Consider the following 20,925-nt stretch of genomic DNA (forward strand, 5'->3'; position numbering starts at 1 on the left):
AACATTAAATAAGGTCTAACGGAGCTGAACTGGTTCTAAAGAAAAAAAAGTGAAACTGTTGTAAATCCTTCTATGACGACGTAAGTTAGCAAAAAAAATCAAATCAAATCAAATCAAATGAACAGTTGAGGAATTGACACAATGCAAAAGGAGGGATTTTACGAAAAGCATCACAAGTTCACAAATAACGTAAAATTGCATACCCCTTAGGAACAATTCAAATAAAAAAGCAGGATGTAGAAAACGGTGGAGCACCCTCTACAATTCTGAAAACTTCCAACACTGTGCAACATTTTTGGAAATGACTAAAATCCACCCCAACATTCTTCGTCATCACGTTCGAAACTTACTGTTCAAACTAAATTAATGAAAATGTAGTGTTCACAAGCAGAGTAATGTATATTGAATCTAAATTGTTGAGCAGAATAGTGCAGAGTGCAAGTTAATCCAACGCCCTGATCCATGATTTGCTTCGTAATTTGTTTGTGTTTGTTGATTTCAGGTGGAGTATTCGTATACGGGATGGGAGACTATGGAGAGAGTTGTGATTCCGTCCATTTCTTCCTAATTGCTCTAAAAAACGGCCTGGAAGAATTGTGTGAATTCGCCGCTTATCTAGCTGAATTGCTTTTTTTTAGGAAAACTGCGTGACAAGAACGAGAGTTACATGAATTGTCATCAAACTCCTCCATATCTAGTTTTCACCCGTGGATTTCTGCCTGCCTCAGAAATGGTCATGAATAAAATTCTAAAAAAATCATAAGCCCTTCATGGATTTTATGTGTAGTGGCACTCTCTCGTTTTGTTCTGAAGGATTTACGGTGGAGAACATTTATGGTACGACTTTCATTCCTTCTGCAGTGCAATGAGAAGAAATTGCTAATTTTTAGAACTCTTTCCTCAGAGTAACACATCCAGTCGGAAAAAGCCTGTTGAAAAGTACCTCCGCTTCTCATTGAACTCTAAATCCCGATCAAGTGAATTGCCCGATTTCACGGCAGCTTGAGAAAAAATGTCAACAAGCACAACGCTTAGACGGAGACCCGCGATTCATGTTATGCGTCATACATTTACAGTACTCGCCACTGACGTCACCTTTTTCTTTTCCACTAGTTCCCAGATATTTTTGTGGCGAAAACCTGATTGCTGTTTTGCGAACCGATGGGGTCATATACGGCAAAAGAGGGTAAGACGATGGTGACTATCCTATGTTTTCTCGCGAATCCACTGAATTCCACAGGATCGGAAGTGAATTCGGGAGCGACACTTGTTCAATAATATGCGTAAATCAACATGCACACGCAGACACATACGCGTACACACATTCAAACACAACACTATTTGTGCAGTGCTCAGTGAGCGAAGTCATCGCTAATCACACGGTAAAATGTCAACATCAGCAGATCGATGATCGTATCCCTTACCGCAGCTTTCCTTGAGCACTTCACGGTTTTTTCCTTAGAACAGAGATTTTAAACAAATGCAAAACACGAACAAGGAAGCAAGTAACACAACGCCAATGTTGGCCTTGGAAACCTGAAAGCTAACTGCCCTATGAGCTTATAATAGAATTCTAAGCTTACAACAGAATATTAAAAAGGGATAAAGAATAAAGTCACATGCGCCACCGCATCCCAAGTGGATTGATACGCCGTTTTACTGTAATTCGTAAACGTTGAGTTTTTGAAACGCGTGTTGGCCTATACGATGAATTCCGGTTGCCAGCAGTTAGCAAGTTAGTGTTTTTGTCTTCCGAAACAAATCACAAGGTGCTAATTTATCGACCCCGAGAGGGTGAAAGGCTTAGTTTGCTCAAGGGCGGTATCGAACCATCGATCGTGTGGCTCCAACCGACTGCGCCACACCCACTCCTAATAGAATATTCATAGGATTTAAACAGAGTTATTCAGAAACTGTCAGAAACTGAGGGAAATTTTGCGAATTTTTCTTCCCCATTTTGAGTGTCGTTTCTTTCAATAGCAGTAAAGTAAGCAGCAGCAAGATTTGCCATTTAATTCACTTTCACAATGAAAGGCGGCAGATTTGAACTCAATTATTAATTCAATTCTAATAAGTCTAAAAGAAATTGAATAGATCCACATTCCTTAGTTTTTTTAGTGGGAAAGGGTAGATCTAAAGTTCCAAGTGACTGCCTAGATTTAGTAATTAAACCATTAACTCAAAAAAGAAAAACTGAATTGCTGTTCTCCATTGGTCATAAGTTCTAGTGTATTTTTTAAAATCAGTTTGAGACAACTTTCAATCACACATCGCTTCTCTAAAAATTCCCTTTCCTTCAGAAATAACTTATATTTCTACACATGTTTCCTAGAAACCGCTTGAGCTGGCTTGGATTCCCTCTGATCTCGCATGAAACGAATGCGATTCTTTTGCATCCTACTTAGTTTTTTTTCTTATAGCATCTCTCGAAATTGATCACGTTAGCATTTCTCCACGAAAACTAGGGTTGGTGCCACAAGTATAAGTGTCATCACGCTCAATTCCTCCTTCTTGTCCTGAATAATGACGCGGAGTAAACGATCTTGTCGATCAGATTTTCCTACGAACCATCTAACAACGTCTCGTGTGTCCAAGTCAGCGGAAAATCTTTTAGCTGTTGACGCAGTCCCCCTCCCCTTTGAATGACGAGGCGCTTGTGCCTGTGCTCGCATATGTGACACATTGCTAGGTGGCTCGCTAGGAATATCCATCGACGGAACCTTTCCCCTTTTCAGCGCAACTAGGAGCAATGTAGCGTGGAAGAGCTCATAGTTGTGACCCACACCCTTAATTTTATCTTTTCCAGAGATATCCTGTCGTCCTTATTCATATGCTGCCTTCAAGGTTAATCATAGATTACCTCTGCTCTTTCGTGCACCTCCTCAACGTTAAAAAGCTTAATTGCATCGATGAAATACGAGACTAAATTTGACACCTTAAATGGTTGGGTGGAAGCCTGGCACGACGAATATGACTGCACCTACATTACATACGAGGAGGTTCCTTGAAGGTTTAGTAGTTTTTTTTTCTACTGGGAAAAATGCGTGCGTACTTCCTACTAGGTGAATTCATTCATTTAAGGACTACTACGAATTTGTTTCACTCATCGAATAATCGAGGATTTCTTCGAAGATGAGCTGGAATGAAAATGCAAGTCAAAAATTTAAAACTGAAGGTTAAAGTGCACGGCGTTGCGCAATGTGGTTGTGTCATTCGACCTCAGCTCAAAATCGCTTGAGATTTGTTTATGAATGTATGTGCAGTCTTAAAGGCATCACTCCACGAATCTGAGGTGGTACGGATTTCAGGTGGAGTATACGTATACGGGATCGTAGCTTATGGAGAAGGGTGATTCCGTCCATTTCTTCCTAATTGCCGTAAAAAACGGCCCGGAAGATATGGCTTCGGGCGTTCTGACGCACTATTTTCTACAAGGAGTTCGACTGGAGCGCGCCAGCCTTGTGCGGCGTCGAATCTCCCGGACGGGTTTTTACGGCAATTAGGAAGAAATGGACGGAATCACCCTCCTCTCCATAATCTACTATCCCTTATGAAAATACTCCACCTGAAATCTGCACCACCTCAGATTCGTGGGGTGATGCCTTTAAAATGACTTGTAGCGGGCAGTCGATGTGAGTCAATTCAGTGTTTTATCTTGCCTGTCTTGCGATCACTGAGCCACACGCGTACCTTTGAAAGTACATTATGACCACAGATTTTGCTCTTACCAACGCATTAGGTTGTCAAGAAAGTTCTTGCGGTTTTTGCTACTTATATTTTATTAGTCGACGACTTTTGACGATTATTTTTTTAGATAGAATTTTGTTATAATACTTTGACTTTATATAGTACTTTAAAGTACGTTTTTCGTTCTAGTAGCTATATTCGTTTTGTTTCTAGATAATTGATCTCTTTTTTTCTAGGACTTCAAATACAGCATGGACAATCGGCAAATTCACACGAGTTTCTTGTTTCGGTTTAAGCCAGGCCAAAAAGCTGCCGAGACGGGTCGCAGTATCAATGAAGCGTTTGGGCCCGGAACCACTAACGAACGCGGTAGTGGTTCAAGAAATTTCGCAGCGGTGGCGACAGCCTTGAAGAAGACGAGAGCGGTGGCCGGCCATCCGATGTTGACAACAACCAGCTGAGAGCCTTAGCCGGAGCCGGTACAGTTGTTATAGAGTATGCTGAAATTGCATGAGTTGCTCTACAGAATAAAATAAACTGCTTTTTAGTAAGAAGCGAATAGAACGATGAGAGTGAGCTCACGTTTAGCTCTTGTGGGCGACAGGGATCGCAGTCACGCTCGTTGAATAACAAGAAATAGGCGAGGTGGGCAGTGTATAAAATTGACGACATTTATCAAAAGTGATTTCTATGACTCTGCTAATTGTAGTCAAAACCATCATAAAGTGAAGGATATAATATGCGGGACGAAGAATCAAGGGCGCATCTCCAGATATTGGTCAACGGTGCACAACATTGGTAAGTCACTATGGAAATGCGCCTACGTGATTGACTTCAATGCAAAATGGCTTCAGGTTGCATCACTTTCAGTGACTTGGGGCGGCGAGTCGGTGTAACAAATTAGTGTTTTTCCTTTCAAACAAATCTAGTACCAATTTATCTACCACTACGCTACGCTACGAAAACCATGACTGAGACTAGGGCAGTTTTGAAGCATCAATTATTCATTCACAGCCGAACCCCTTCCCGACTGCGCCACAACTGCTCCTATCGCTTATGAACCTTCTGCCTAGGATCAAATTCGAGTATCAGCTTTCATCAATTATGAAGTACAAAGTCAAAAGTCATCGAGCCATTTTAGACCTACGAAAACGATGATGAGGTTGAAATCTGAGTCCTCCTACAGAACGTCCTCTGGGTCTAACATTGTCAACGGTAGTATGAAACAACATACACGTCGAATCCAAAATTTTGATTTCATCAATAGTATCGCCAACATTTTTGCGTTACCTATCTTCCAAGCATTTTCTAAGATATTATAAAGGCAAATAAACGGAGTATAACGGTGCTTCCGTCTTCACGACGAACGACATTGGACTATGTAAAGACAGTGTTTGAGGAAGTTAAACGTTATTCTCGGAAGAACTTTCCAGATTCAGTAGCATGCAACTCTCACAGGAAAACCTGCTAATTACCAACGACCAATCCAGAAATTAAGGGCATCAAGAACACCCGGAGCATATCTCTACTTATAAGCCCTTTATTTTATCAGCCAACCGATGAAGCAACTTCTTACAACTGTACGGCTAATAAAATCTGTATCACGCAGTTTCATCTCGTAAATCCTATGGAGATAATAGGTTGCATCGTTACGTAAACTGATGCCCGTACATTAACACTGGATGTCGCGACATTCGCAAGCTACGTCGCAATCCCTAGCTGCTGTTGAAGAGAACTCAACATCGAAAACCTCTCTTAAGGTCACGCTTGGTTCTTGAGTGGATCACCAACGTAGCTGTGATCACAATCAAGTCGTTTCATAATCTCTTCGAAGTGAATAACGCTTTTAAATGAGAAAGATCGTTGCGTTTGAATACAAAGCACCATTGAGTTGCACCTTTCCGTGCCTACAGATTACGTAAATACTCATGCTGTTCGATCACACAATATTGAATATTTACTGCAGTAAGTTAGATGCGTCATGCCTCGAACTGGTACGAGGTCGGGAATGACATGCGATTAGCCCTGAGCACATCTGTTGTTCGACAATTTTTGTCCGGTTCTGTTTTTAAGGATTCGATCGACACTCTCATCTCCTGCTGTCAGTTGGTGGAGAATGTTTTATCAACAGTGCTTTTCTTCTTTTACATTCACTTTTATGTCCAACAGCGTCGAAAAAGGTTGCTTTTAATTTAGAAAGTCATCTACTCCGGAGAAACTTTTACCAAATTCCGTATCAATGAAAATAGTGTTACAAATTTTGTTGGCTTCTTTCTTTGCCAGCGGCTACGCACAGTATGGTGCCATCTACGGTTTCGAGTACGGTTATGGTCAGTTTCTTAGCTCCACGACTGGTTTGGAGTCATCATCATCTTTCCTAAAGTTTGTGCTTTTTTGCAAAGGAATTCCACCTCCCGTACCACCACCACCATATCCTATTTATCAGCCTTATGGATATGTGTACGGATATGATCCGCAGCCTGGTTCAGTGGAAAGCATTGTCGGAGGAGCTTTAATGGGTACAGCGTTCGGATTGTTGTTTGGGAAGAAGAAGAAGAAGTAGTTTCTCCCACAGCCATGTATGTGCATAAGTATTTTAATAGTATCATTTTTGTTCGTTAACTTGGTTTGAGGGTTTTTTTGTAAAAAAAAATAAGATGGTAAAAAGATTCGTAAATGGGCAAGTGTAAGTTTGTGTGTTTGTGAGAGTAAAGATGGATAAACTTTTCCAGTCAGCTGATTTCTTGTATGCTAAGGAAAATTCTGATATGCAGTTCCAAAAAGCTTACTGGACCATAGAACTCGCTCTTCATATTTCAAAAAACAGAGCGTACACGGAGATTATGGAATGGTTATAGGTGAGCTTGTTGTAAGATAGAAAAGGAGTTCTCCAATGATGTGTCTACATATTTGGGTGCTCCGTCGATTCTGTGGAAGATTTAGTGGCTAGGAATATTCTCCTCCGCTCATTTTACAATTTTTCTTCTTTTTTTTTATCTACATCTAATTGTAAGTCAAACCTCTTCAGACTACCTCTACAGTCTGTGCTTTCATTCAAGGATGTTTGCATATCGCAACAGCTTGGGTTCCTCGGGGTGGTTGTTGTGGCAGTAGAAAATGATGCTGTTTCGTTTGCCACGGAATAAACAACTAAACATTACAATTTAGTCAGAGGTTGCACATTGTGTTCTGTTCCTTTAGCAAAAGCTAACGGAATCAAAAACCCAGGTCTTCCTGTAGCACCTGACCTCAAATTCTGTAAATATTGCTTCATGATCGCTCCATAAGCGACCGTGAAAATGCTTTATTTGTTTAGTCGTCTTATGACAAATGATCTACACACGCTACTAAAAGCCTGCAACACCGACGCTCGATTCAAACAAATAAATGACGATTAAAGTATGGCACTGTTATCATAATCTTCAAGAGCAAGGAGTTATAGCAGACTGGAAAAATTTCAGATTATCTTTACGAGGAAACTCACGATCAGCCCTTGAGGATTAGAATGTATTGCAGTACATGGTGCTTCATCCTGGAATGTGAATTCTGTTTGATTTCAAACATCTTTTCCTAAGGCGAAAGAGAAATGATCCTGTGATGGTTCTTGTCCAACATTTAAGATTGGCTTCACTACCCCTGGATATTAATATACTTTTCGTTAACAAAGCTGGCCTAGACTTCTTAATTATCCGCGTTGCACTACGGCTCAAATTTTGCAGCGTATATTTGTGTTGTTTGTTCCTTGGATGCTTCGTTCATACACACGTGGTCAACCATGTACAAATGGGTAAATAAGAATGAATGCAATTTCTCTTTCTGCCTGACACACCGTCTCCGTCTTCGCTCCAAACTGTTTTCAGCAACGGCGTATTCAGGACACCCGTTGGGACTCTTTCGACGACTGTTCGATCTTGGAGAGTTTGAAGCGATAGCCGCAAGTGAGCAAGCGTCCGTGGCTACTGCATAAAATCTAGACCGTCAGGGAAATTTCCGGGAATTAATTGACAATAAATTTTAGAAAATCTTTAAATTCAAGCTGTTCAAGAAACTCCCACATTTAGCACTCTATAGTGCATAGATGCCGATGCAACTCAGGATTAGAATGTTTTTTTTTTTTTCAAATCTTTCGTTCTTTGTTTGGCAGGGGTGTTGCTCGCCAAAGATGTTGTAATGGGACAAGGTTCAGGTGGCCAAAATGTCTTCTCCAGAGAACTTTGGTGCAAGCTTTCACCTTCCACTACACAGACTCGAAAAAGTGAAGCTATCGCATAGTTGGACGTTCCCTTGTGATTTATTCCGTAAAACGTTCTTCGAAAACACAATTTTCTTGGCGCGTTTTCTGCTGCGCAGCAGATGTTCTTTGAGTCTTTCCGCAGTAGTTGCTGTCAGGCAAAATAGCAGTAGCGTTCTGATCTGGGCTTAAATAACTTGTGCTTCATGAACCCGCGAGAACGTTCAGGTGACAAAAACGTCTCGATGAATGATGCAATACGGTCATAGTGTGACGGGTGCAGCGCAGTCGACAAGAGATTATCGAACTCTTCTTGAAATTCTCTATACGTTCGTTCATTTGTTTGTTGCAGCCAATTTCTCTGTCAGATGAATGAGTCCCCGTTAGTTGTTTTGATGCGAAACGCTGTAGTTGTGAAAAAATGTTATCATTTTTGGAAATTTGCGTTCCAAACAAAGGTGCCGTTGAATTTGAAAACAAGGCCATAAAAGTGCAAAATGTCCGATTAGAAGGAAAAAAACGCGCTGTATGATAGTGCATCGAACAATGCTCAAATTCTGACTTGAACCGGGTGCACAATTCATCCAATCGTTGTTTTTTAGCATTAATTGATCACTCTGGGAGCTTTGAAGGCATCGAAGCTCTGGACGTGTTCCGGGTTGCTCTTCACACTAATGCTAGCAGCTCTACCCCAAAGCTTCTCTCCACCACTGGAGCAATCCTGACATCGAACACATTCCTGTTGCCGTTGATCGTTAGAGAACACTATCGCAGAACAAAATTTTTGAAGCGTCACGAGGTCGGTTCCAGCTAAAGCTACTAAATTAAACTACTTTGAAATTAACTGTTCCTCAAATCTTCTCGTATGCTTAATCCATAGCTGCATCAGAACGTTGAAAAGAGAATTGTGATTACGTGAATATTTATTTTTTTAGATATTTATTTTTTGCCACGAGATTTTTTGGATTTTCTTTTTTCTTTTTTTCTTATTTTCTTACTCTTTTATTTTCTTTTCTCTTTTTTTTATTTTTTTACTCTTTTATTTTCTTCTTTTTAGCTTCTGGAGCGCATTATCTTTCAAAATCAAAATGAGTTTAGCCCATCGTCTCATTTTTGATGATCTGTCACCTCGTCGTCCCAATCCACAATTCAAACAGGTCATAAAACAGTAATCCTGCTTATACCAAGGGTAGTTAATAATTCAGTAACTGCATATGTAAATCGTAGAAGTGCGAGAGGGAACCAAGGCCGTATCGTGAATTTTAAAATGTCGCTGCTCCAATTTTATAGGGAAAAAGCTTAGATTTCTGCAATAGAATCAGACTACTTGCACCAATGATGTATGCGAGCTGTTGAAGCAAATGATGCCGGCTATTGAAACCTTTTTTGACAAAAAAAAAACAGCGTATTTTATCACAACTCTGCACGGCGCGCTAAAATAAATGAGCAGTAACAACTTTCCAAAAAAGGGAAGTCTTTCACCATGCCGTAGAATTTTCGCTTCCCCTTGCAGATTGATTCGTGATTGGACAGCACGTTTATGGTGGTTTTAGATTCAAGACAAACCTTAGCTACTCAGGCCACATTTGTAATATCGGGCCCTCAATAATTAGTTCCTCATGATCACATCAAGCCATACCAGGGTTTTGGTAGAAAGAAAAACAAAACTTGGAAATCAATGTTTGGCTGATTTCTGGAAGAAAATGGGAAAAACTTCTCAGAATAGCGAAGACCAATGGCCGTTTATTCTTACTATAAACTGAACACACTGGACATAAATTTGGCGAGGACAGTTTTCTTATAAAGGAAAACGGTTCAAATTAGTTACTTTAAACCAAAACGGTGACCTTACAAACGTTCTCCGTGTTCATTTACACTTTGTCATCTTCAAGGCGTTCCGGAGTCTGTTGTTTATTTTTATTATTCTTCTGAACCTTCGCGAAAATTCCATTGGACTCTTCGAAATTTGCAAAATCAAATTCAGAACTGTAGAAGCAAGCAAGCATTTCACGACTTAAGAATCGATTCTTATGTAAACTTTTTTTTAAATTATGAGCTATTTTGTTTTTGTTATTTAACCAATGATATTTTATGTTAAGGGCAGCATACCACGAATCTGAGTGGTGCAGGTTTCAGATGGAGTAAGCGGAATAGCAGATTATGGAGAAGGGTGTGGTTCCGTCCATTTCTTCCCAGTTGCCGTAAAAAACCGCCCGGAAGATGCGGCGCCACACAGGGCTGGCGCGCTCCAATCGAACTCTTTGCAGAAAACAGTGCGCCGGAACGCTCTAAGCCGTATCTTCCGGGCCGTTTTCTACGGCAATTAGGAAGAAATGAACGGAGTCACCCTCCTCCCCACAATCCCGTATACGACTACTCCACCGGAAATCCGTACCAATCCAAACTCGTGGGGTGATGTCGTTAAGGGAAAATCAGCAAGGGGATGCTGAATCTTGCACGTTTCGCAACATCTCAATCTTTCAAATAGTCTTAATCGTTTACTACTTATCAATAACTTTCAAAAATCTGGTCAAAGGAGAAGAGTTTCGAGTGTTTGAGTTTCGTGAAAAAAGAGGGTAAACATCGTTGGACATGTTTGAAACGGAATAAGTTGAAGTTATTATTATTCAGAAACAGAACTCAAATACAGTTCACAAACCAACAAGCGACAGTAGATTTCTGGCGTTTTTGTTTCATAAAAATTCACAATTTGATTTTTTATAATTGCAGATTCTCTTCCCAAGAAAGAAAATGAACTATTCACTTCTATTCGTTACCGTTCTCGCACTGTTCTGCTCACCAGGCATTGCTCAGTATTCCTATTACTACGGTTACTCACCATACTATTGGTACCCCGGATACGGCTATGGATACGGATACGGTTATCGAAGAGGTAAAGACTTGATGAACAGGAGCGAGAAAACTTCCCGGAGCTTTCAGGACAAGTTGCCAGAGGTGCCCTTGCTGGCGCAGCGATTGGTGGACTTGTCGGCGCATTGGCTGGGAAATGATCAACCAATCTGAAGCAACCATGTCAATTTTTTATGAATAATTTCTGTAGAGCACTTGTTCCTTCGTTACGGCTCCTTTTAGACACAATTTTTTTTCTAAATAAAGAAGATTCAATGCGAAGATGGAAATTGTGTTAGTGGGCTCAATGTCAGCACAAGGATTTCACATTTCTGATAACTAAGATATTTCTGCATTTATTATTTCCATAGGGAGCGGGTGTAGCGCTCTCGATAAGAGGTCCGGTATGGCCGTACGGTCGCAGGTTCGAACCGTGCCTCCCAAGCCTTTCATCCCTCCGTGGTGGATAAAACTGGAACCAGGCCTGTCGGGGATGGTAAGAACACTGATTTGATGGTCGGCTGTAAAACGCTTTGGCACATCCCAAGCGGAATAGTCAGATTCAGAGTGAAGTAGGAGATCCAGGATTGGGATTCATTCTTCGTTTGTAGAAAGTGTTTTTTTTCTTTCTACGTACTTGCGAAGGATGTTCTTTATGCTATTTTTTCAGGCTTCTTCCCAAGTAATCAAATTAAGTATGGTCACTGGTCGCAAATATATTTACTTTTCCGATACTCTTTTTGTTAACACAACTTCAAACAGCCTTTTTATCGAAAAAATGAGACTTTTTTTTGCACAGACAATGCCCTCAGACCCTACTTTTCATTCTACAGTTCGACAAAGTGGCTGGTGTATCTCCCAATGCAAGACTAGTCGTCTTTTCAACGAAAACAAATAGGTGTTTTTTTCTTCACTGGCCAAATGTCAGTGCCCTCTTCGATGAAATAACGTCTTTGCTCAAGGTCACCGCGATTTTTGTCCACGAACTGCGCCAGCGACACCTTTTCATCTAATCGCCTCATCTACGGTTTCTGCTGCCTCTGCAGTCTTTTTCTCCGAGCGAGTAATTCAGGAAATAAAACTAGGTTTATTTGACTCACTCAACTCGGTATAGAGAGGCTGCAATGACTACGCAGATTAGCTTAAGGAACAGAATAGCTTTCATAGCCCAATGGTTCCATATTTAGCGTCGCTGGAAATAGGATCACAATTCCTCAACAAAAGCAATATTTCTCGGAATCTGCAAGCAAGTTATATCCCTTGAAAATGAGACATTCTGCAGAAATATGTCCTACCCTCTCCAGGAAAGTGCTACAGCGGTTAAAAGGACTTGTTGCTGGGGAAATTTGTTTGGTTATTTAGCTGTCTTTTTTGTTTAAAAATTGGATTTCCGCCAATAATATGGTTCCTGCGTTTTGCTTTCTTACTCCTGTCTTGCCTCTCGTGCCGCATGCTACGAAGACAACTGCATGGTGGAGCAATGCTGGCTAGGGATGTGGGACTGAGGAGGCAGAGGAAACTGAATAAAAGGCTTATCTAGAAAAAATAAGATAAGATGAGATTTATCTAACGTAGATAAATTTGCACATTTCCGCTGGAACTGAAACCATGTCTCAGTTAGTCACATTCTTTGTTGTATACTTTTAACGCCATGCAAATTGCTGCCACACTTTTTGTACAACTAAAAATATTTGTAATTGTTTCTCGAGTCCAATTTCGACCATTTGCTCGATCAGCCCAATTACAAATATTTTTAGTTGTACAAAAAGTGTGGCAGCAATTTGCATGGCGTTAAAAGTATACAACAAAGGATGTGACTACTCGGATAAAGTTATAAAATATTGGCCGGAATTTGGTCAGAACGGAAAGAATGAGATCACTATCGACATGATCCTCACACATCGAGAAAAATTTTACGGATAAATTGGAACACGATGGAGCTGCACTCGCTGTATATTACAAAGGAAAACTTGTTATGGATTTGTGGGGTGGACAGGCTGATCGAGCAAATGGTCAAATTGGACTCGAGAAACAACTACAAATATTTTTAGTTGTACAAAAAGTGTGGCAGTATGTCTCAGTTAGTTAAAAGTATGCACGCCTAACCGTAAATTATAGGAAAAAGGTAAAGTTATGCTACGAATCATCTCTTGAATAATGGTTTTAGAATAACTTCTTTCAGAATAACGGTAACACTAACCTATGGCAGGATGTGAAATAAATTTTCAGTTTTGACAGCGAGGTTTGGAGAATCTGCCGAGATTAGGGCCTATTCTGGTATTTCTGATAAGCAGCATGTGAGAAAAAAGTTCGGAAATTGGACACTGTTTCATGGCCTTTCGCTACCTAAAAACATGCTCTTTCCACTGAAACTGCTTAGCTTTCCAGAGCTTTTTCTAATCTAGTAATTGAAGTTTTTCAACAGCTCATTTTTGTCCGAACCTATACCTGCCCAAAGTAATCATCAGAAGTGCATTGTAATGCGGTGGCTCTCTTCTTTGACAGAACAGGTCTTTCTGAACTTTGAAGTTTCTATTTTTAAAATCCGGTGAAAGTTGGAGCATTCTCGGAACTTTGCACAAGTTCTCCAACTTGTTGATGATCCATGAAGCAAGAGCCAAGATTGCTGGCCGTCAAGAGATTGAATTGCTTCGTTGCCACCGATTAGGATGCTAGCCGCATATGACCCCGTGCATCAGAACCCGCACAGAATTTTTTTTGTAGTCGTCGCTTTAGCACATCCTCAAAGTCCTCGAATACTAAAGATGTATTGCTGTTCAATAATGATCATTCAGGTGATCATTTTTGGCGCAATAGATGGAGCGATCGGCACTGCACTCGTAGGAGGAGTGATGGGCACTGCGATAGGAAGGTAGAGAAATTGGGCCTAATTGCGGTAAGAGATAAATGTTCAAGAGAGACTTTGTTTGATTTTTAGAAGATTAATCTGAGAAACGGAAGTGGAAACGGTCACAAAGTGAACTGTGAAACTGCTTCTGAACACAAATCCATTCCTGCTTGTAAACTCAACATCAGTGTTGATGGTGATGAAGTCTTCTTTTTTGAAAGCCTCATACACTTTCTCATAGCACAGAAAATGAGGTCCATAGGTTGAAATGAGGTAGAGGGTGGAATTGAAGGCGGCAGATACATTTAGCACCCCCTGCTCCCACATAGAAGTTGCCATAAGCAGATATCTCAGAGGAGACAAAACCTTCAACTAAAATTATTTAATTTCCAGCTGAAGGAAAAATCAGAGATTTCTACCTTCTGTAGTGTCAAGGTTTTCTAACTAAGCTCTCTGCACATCACTGGAAGAAATTGTGAAGTTGAGAGAAGTTTTCTGGCAACATTTCCCAGCCTTATGTATGCTTCTCTAACCTAAAGCTGAGTGTATTTGTTTTTGTTTTGTGTGTTTTCAAGGCGAAACTACTCTCTAATGAAAAACCTGTTGGGGATCAATGGGTCCTAAAGGGTTAAATCATCTGATGTTAATGGTTGTCTTCTACGGAAATATAATCAACTTGACTCACGTTGTTCAAATTGATGGAGAGACAAAAGTAATTCCTTCCCTTGTTTCAAATACATGCAAAATTTTCCAGCGGTTTGTCTTTTTGGACCGGAGGAGCATCAAATCTTTTTTCGAAGGACTTTGTGAGGAAGTCTGAACATCTTGGTTTTCCTGTACCACATTTAGTGCAACGCATGGAACCCAGTTCTTCTCGGTTCACTTCCAGCAGTTAAGACTTTTGAACGTTCTACGGAAAAAAAAACCTGTCAACGTGTCCCTCACTTTCTCAAAAATTAAAAAGAAAGTGTTTGCTCTTGGATCGCCTCCGTTAAAGTGTTCGTATGTTTTATATAAGCGTAAACTTTGAATTCGCATACTGATTAAAAAATGTGAAAATTAATGTTTCGGATAAAATTTCCGGTATAAATAAATGTCTCAAAATTCAAACATAGTACTTTTTACGTTATTTTTGTTATACCGGGAACTTGATAAACGAAAAACGAAACTTCCTCAGTGTGCAAATTTCAACGAAACTTTCCTAGTGTACTATTTGACAACAACGAAAGTTTTACAACGATGCTTTACAACATTCTCAGTTGGTGTAATCAGGCGTTCGTCTAAGGGCACGCTTAAATAGAAGACTGCCTAGTGCTGTAGACTCATCAGAACCAATCGTGGTTGAAGCACTCCACTCTTTACCTTTTCGCGACCGTGAACGTATTCACTCATATAAGTGTGGTCCCTAGATTCGTGTTCTGCTAAGTTCTTCAGATAGAATTTTTGGATAAATTTTACGTATCTCTGCTCCGACCTTTTTGAATATGCCTTAATATATGGTAGTTGACTAGTAAAGATCCAAAAAAGTCCGCGGAAGTTGAAGAAGGGTATTAGCTGCATACTGCACACATATCTTCAAACTATTTACCGTCCGATAGATGCAACATGGAAAGAATGGGAATGAAGTGCTCTCATTTTCTACTTTAATACACGACCCGTTCTTTCCGCAGTTCGTCTTAAAGACATCACCCCACGAATTTGAGGTGGTACGGATTTCAGGTGGAGTATTCGTATACGGGACGGTGGATTATGGAGAGTGGATGGCTCCGTCTATTTCTCCCTAATCCCCGTAAAAAACGGCACGGAGGATACGGCTTCGGGCGTTCTAACGCACTATTTTCTACAAGGAGTTCGACCGGAGCGCGCCAGCCTTGTGCACGCGCCCCAGGCCGCCTATTCCAGGACGTTTTTTATGGCAATTAGGAAGAAACGGACGGAATCACCCCTCTCTCCATAATCTACTATGCCGTATACGAATATTCCACCTAAAATTCGTAACACCTCAGATTCGTGGGGTTTCTTCTATATCATCGATTCATTAAACGGAAATTGGACTTCGCATGTGAATTGCTATAATCTTAGATAACGATTCTGTAATAATCACATAAATTAATCTAGACGCTTTTACCGATCATTTTGTTTCTCTTCTTTTGCAAGTGTCGTCACATTTAAAGCGGATCACATCTATTTGTGTGTGTTTCAGTATGGCGCGAGTTATACAGCTGGTAGCCCTTCTGTTCTCTGTAATTCTGCTAGCAACAGCTCAGTTCGGATATGGAGGTTGGGGTGGAGGATTTGGAATGGGTAAGAATTACTCTAATTAAAACACGTGAGTTTTTTCAAAATCTGGCTCTAGTCGAAAGATTCTCGTTTAATTTCGCGTTGTCATATCCTGTAATCTGAATTAATCCCAGCACACTTCTCAAATGAAATGGTCCCTGGGAGTTGAGAACAGCGCGGCGGAGTGTGACCAACACAAAACTGTTGGGTGTTTAAGCATAATCCAACAGAGTTTATTGCACAGTATACTTCCTATCTTCCGCTACAGCTGATACAACGACGATAAGATGACGACTATTTTCTCTGAAAACCAATTCCGAAGTCTTAAGCGCAGTTGCGGGGTAACAGAACAGCTACATTATGTGAACATCATGTGAACATCGCCATTTCTAAATGTTTCGCACATTCTTCGACTAAAATATCGCTGCAGGCAGTATTTCTAAGAAATGCATTAAGGGCATCACTCCACGAATCTGGTGTGGTCGGGTTCCAGGAGGGTTATGTCTATACGGTCGTACATTAAAGGCATCACCCCACGAATCTGAGGTGGTGCAGATTTCAGGTGGAGTATTCGTATACGGGATGGGAGACTACGGAGAGGGAGCTAATTGCGTCCATTTCTTGCTAATTGCCGTAAAAAACGGCCCGGAAGATGCGGTGCCGCACAAGACTGGCGCGCTCCAATCGAACCTCCTGTACAAAACGGTGCGCCAAAACGAATGAAGCCGCATCTTCCGAGCCGTTTTTTACGGCAATTAGGAAGAAATGGACGGAATCACCCTCCTCTTCGTAGTCTCCCATCCTGTATACGAATACTCCACCTGAAATCCGCACCACCTCAGATTCGTGGGGTGATGCCTTTAAGGAGGAAGGTGATTCATTCCTTTCTACTATCTCGCATAGGAATAACCCACCTGAAACCTACATCACCCCAAATTCGCGGGGTGATGCCTTTAAGAATTGCTATTTTTGGCTCATTTGACTTCGTCGGCGTGCTGATATTGTCAGACTGCGTGAGTCTTCCGGACTGTGTCTTGCTTGGGCATGGTTCGTATCTGACTTACCTGATCTGCAGCAGGAGCTCAGAAAGAATAAATTTATTCTTTTTTCCATATCATGCGAAACTTCACATCTAAAATGAATTGTTTCTCGATGTCGAGTATAATCAAATATCGACATGGTCCTGAATACGTAGCTTTTTTATTGATTTGCTTGAGTTGTAGCCATAATAGTATCGATATTTATTAACAGTTAACGTTTCGACGTGTTCGCCTCCGTCAGAACCTAGGAAAGTCAAAGCCACTAGTGGTTTATTCTTTCAAGCGCCTTGTCACCTACAGAAAGCATCCAAACGGTAAGCAAACTCAAACAGCAACACATTGGCTGGTGCTTATCTCATTAGCTAGACTTCGTAACGCATGTCGGCGCTCGGAGCAAACCATAGAATAAACCATCAAAACTCCGAAATAGAGGTAGAAGTTACTATACTATCGTTCGAGTCCGAAATCATTGCACGGAGAACACTAGAGGCATTTTGGATTACCGCTGAAAGTCCAGAAATGAACAGGAAGGATGAGTCATCGCGACCACAAACGAACTAGCCACATATCAAAATCTGTGCGGGTTTTGATCTACGGGGCGGGCCGTTAGGTCCCTATAAAAAACCCCTGTAACTCGTAGTTGTGATAGGTGGTGGTCTGTTGCGTTAGCAAGTACAGCTAATAAGGTGAGCACTAGCCAATGTGTTGCTGTTTGAGTTTGCTTACCGTTTAGGATGCTTTTTGAAGGGGAAAGGCGCTCGAGAGAATAAATCACTAATGGCTTTGATTTTTCTAGGCTCTGACGTAGTCGAAAACTCCGAAACGTTAGCTGTTAATAAATATCGGTACCAATGTTGACCACAGCTCAAGCAAATCAATAAAAAAGGACCAGAAGATGTTGCCAAAAATTGTTTGCTTTTTCTGACGATTTGACCTACGTGGTTCATGCTTTGATGTTGTGCCTTACGACAACACCTTCTTGTGTTATGTGATCTACTTCTGTCGTATAACTGTGCAGGTCATGCAACTCTTATATTCCCAGTGAGTACATTCGACTCTCTAATTTGGAATGATCACCCCACAAAGATACCAGTCAGTCTCTAGAATGAGTGAATCATTTTTTGGATGTGACGCAGTTGTCAAGAGGTTTGACTGCGACTGGACGGTCAATGGTTCAACAACGCCTTAAGGCCAGACAAGCTCTTCATCCCTCCGAGATCGATAAATTGGTACCAGACTGGTTTGGAACTATAAAAACACTGACGTGAATCAGTGCCCCTGTCGCTCATTGTCTGTGCCAATACGCGTTAGTATGACTGAACGATTTCGAGCTGCAGTCAACCGCGTTGACCCATCCCAAGCGGATCGATGCGCCATCGCTTCATCCTTCATTCTTTTATTATTGCCCCTGTCATTTTTCTAAAAAAGAACATTTTATTCAAGACAAATTTTAGGTTCGGTGGTCGGCGCTATTGATGGTGCTATGATTGGTGCAGTTGATGGTGCAATGATAGGGTCGATGTTCGGGAAGAAATAGGAAGCTGGAGCACATACAATTCTGTTCATACGTATATCAAATGAATAAAAAGGTTAAAAATGTTGCCCTTTAACCCTTTTCTTTGTAGATACACCTCGCATCTAGGAAGATCGAAAGTAATTCACTTGAACAATCCGTAACATCATTTAAAACACAGTGAAAAGAAGTCGGTGTTGGAGACAGTTCCACCCACAATTCTACGGATACACCACACATGTCAAAAAAGAAAAGAAAAAGTGGTACTTGGTACTCACTGATGAGGGAAACCACAGTCGTGTCAAATCAATGACAAGAAGATTTCTGTTTGGATGTCTGGGGTTTGAGGGAGTTTCAAGGTAGTGTACATACGCAGCCTTTCGTGTTTTGCGAAAGAAAGAGATTTAAAAGCAACAGAAGAGGGAAAAGAAAGAGGAATTAGTCACAGAAGAACGGTGTGGTGACCACTTTTTTTTTTTGCGATTCCTTTTCACTTTTGTTTCTTTAAAAAATAGGAACTAACTTCTTTTCGGGCGACTTAGAAGTAACCTTGTTGCAACTATGCGAACTGCGACGACATGTCTGAATTCAAACTGGAGTCGAGCTTTGTCATTATTTTTTAGAAATAGAAAACTTCGGGAATTCTTTTCAAGAGATTAATTTGTTATTGTTATAAACTTCTTTTCAGAGGTGTTTCTACTGAAAAATAGGATTACAGTTTGAAAACAACAATTTTTTGTTGGGATCGTATTGTGCAAACCCCTAGTCCTTTTTCCGTATCGTATCAAATGGAATGATATGATCATCACTTCCATACTGGTAAAAGCAAGGATGTTACATTGGATCGTGAAAAGTATAATACAAGCATGTGCCTATATCTGTTCTTATTTTCCTTCGTGAAACTCACCGAAAGTACAATTATGCAGGTGAGACACTTGAGTCGTTTTGTGAAGCGAAGAACGGTATATTCTGCTGGTCATACTTTTTCTCGGTGCCCCTCAAAAAAGAAAATACGATCTTCACGTGCCCCGAAATCACATTGTCTACCTTTTCCAGCAAAGAGAAAGCAAAGGACTAACAATGACCAAATAACTGAAGAAATTCGCCGAACACGAAAATGGGAATGATGATCATGGTGTGTGAACCGTTTCCTGTTCTCTTGGGGAAAAACCACAGTGTCGCCTTTTCAGAAGCAAATTAGACCAAACATTAATTGATGATATGTCTTTTGTTTTCTCTTGTCTAGTTTAGGTTTTGCTCTCATGGGACAGAATACAGGAAACATTAAGGAACAAAATTTGTGAAGTTTGTTTTCTTGGTGAGAAGAAATTAAATCCATCTCTTGAGATCCTTCTGTCACACAGTTTTGCGAGTGTTTCGATTGTATGCAAAGAAAATAAGCTAAGTTTATACAAAAATTCTGCCACTGCTCAAGGAGAATCGGGTCGTATCAACTCAACTTGTTCAGGATCAACAAACGCTGCTATGTGAAGATTAGAGATTAGAGAAAGATTAGAGATCAAATTAGAGATTAGTACCACATTCAGAAGTCGTTTTTGTTCGCTTCAAGGTAGATTAAGTAAAACCCAAACCAACATGTATAAGGAATAACGTAACAGACAAAAGAAGCACTGTGGTCACACTGTTGGTAAGATCTTGATATAAGCAAAGCGAAACGACAAAGACACAATGAGAACTCGCGCAGAGCTCCATATTTTCCCAGCACCAATTAAATCACCCATATTTCATTCTTATTTCTTTTTTGTGTTGATAAAATTAATCAAAAATTCCTCGTAACATTTTTCGCTATAAACAGTGGTTAACTTGAGGTTCGTTTATTTAAATTAAAAAGAAAAAGCCAGTTATTAATTTGTCTAACAGTTCCTTGCATCATTTATTTACATGTTCTTTTGGTGTCTGACATCTACAGGATTCATAAGCTATTCCCCAGATTCTGTTTTTTTTCTGTTCAAGGGAGAATTTATCTCGGACCAAAGGAACCAAAAGTCCTGATGATTGCTAAGATCGCAGCAAAGCTTCTCATAGCGCACAGCAACGGGATTTTTGACTGCGTAACAACTGCATTTGTACTTTCTGACTATTCAACTTTATTATAATGCCGAAAATGATGCAAAAGGGAAACCAGTAGTCTAACGGATCACCTCCACACCTTAATTCTCTGGCTGTAGAAAATCCCCTATGCGAAAACCTCTACCGACCTAACAAAATAATCTGATCCTGCACCCCTTTAGTATCTGCTTTCCGAAAAAAATGTGAAAATAACAATGTTTTACTGCAAAAACCTTTCTTATTGGATCATCTGAGCTGTAAAGCACTTATTTAATAGCTTGTTTCCTTTAAATTGTTTCCCTTATGAAAAATCTCATATTTGAGGTTATTATGAGAAGTCTGGATTGATTTGAGGGATCGTTGATTTGTCGAATAAGCGATGAAAATCTTCATTGCAGCTGCTACT

At 40.4% G+C, this 20,925-nt stretch overlaps 3 protein-coding genes across 5 annotated transcripts in view; 2 read left to right on the top strand and 1 right to left on the bottom strand.

Moving 5' to 3' along the window:
* The window catches only part of RB195_014720 (uncharacterized protein), a gene marked incomplete at both ends in the record, with an annotated part of 19,419 nt that extends 8,490 nt beyond the window's left edge, over window positions 1–10,929 (top strand). The window contains 7 exons of one of the 3 annotated variants that reach the window (XM_064205104.1): window positions 3,939–4,056; window positions 5,761–5,788; window positions 5,884–6,017; window positions 6,090–6,206; window positions 8,521–8,717; window positions 10,649–10,811; window positions 10,859–10,929. In XM_064205104.1, coding sequence (XP_064060985.1) covers window positions 3,939–4,056; window positions 5,761–5,788; window positions 5,884–6,017; window positions 6,090–6,206; window positions 8,521–8,717; window positions 10,649–10,811; window positions 10,859–10,929 — 828 coding nt within the window. Of the gene's footprint in view, window positions 1–3,923; window positions 4,149–5,661; window positions 5,793–5,883; window positions 6,018–6,089; window positions 6,247–8,520; window positions 8,718–8,975; window positions 9,076–10,648; window positions 10,812–10,858 lie in introns of those variants that run through there. The other 2 variants (XM_064205103.1, XM_064205102.1) reach the window with 2 other exon arrangements.
* On the bottom strand, window positions 2,442–2,711 carry RB195_014721 (uncharacterized protein; the record flags this gene model as incomplete). Its single annotated transcript, XM_064205105.1, has 1 exon — window positions 2,442–2,711. The coding sequence occupies one exon, from the start codon at window positions 2,709–2,711 to the stop codon at window positions 2,442–2,444; it is 270 nt and encodes an 89-aa protein (XP_064060984.1).
* Window positions 10,930–11,043: 114 nt separating the features above from the next.
* Window positions 11,044–18,473, top strand: RB195_014722 (uncharacterized protein; the record flags this gene model as incomplete). The annotated part of the gene is made up of 5 exons (XM_064205106.1): window positions 11,044–11,062; window positions 11,140–11,264; window positions 13,564–13,640; window positions 15,820–15,920; window positions 18,391–18,473. The coding sequence occupies 5 exons, from the start codon at window positions 11,044–11,046 to the stop codon at window positions 18,471–18,473; spliced, it is 405 nt and encodes a 134-aa protein (XP_064060987.1).
* Window positions 18,474–20,925: the final 2,452 nt, after the last annotated feature.

This window comes from Necator americanus, chromosome V, assembly GCF_031761385.1.
Source record: "Necator americanus strain Aroian chromosome V, whole genome shotgun sequence".
Classification (NCBI taxonomy): Eukaryota; Metazoa; Nematoda; class Chromadorea; order Rhabditida; family Ancylostomatidae; genus Necator; species Necator americanus.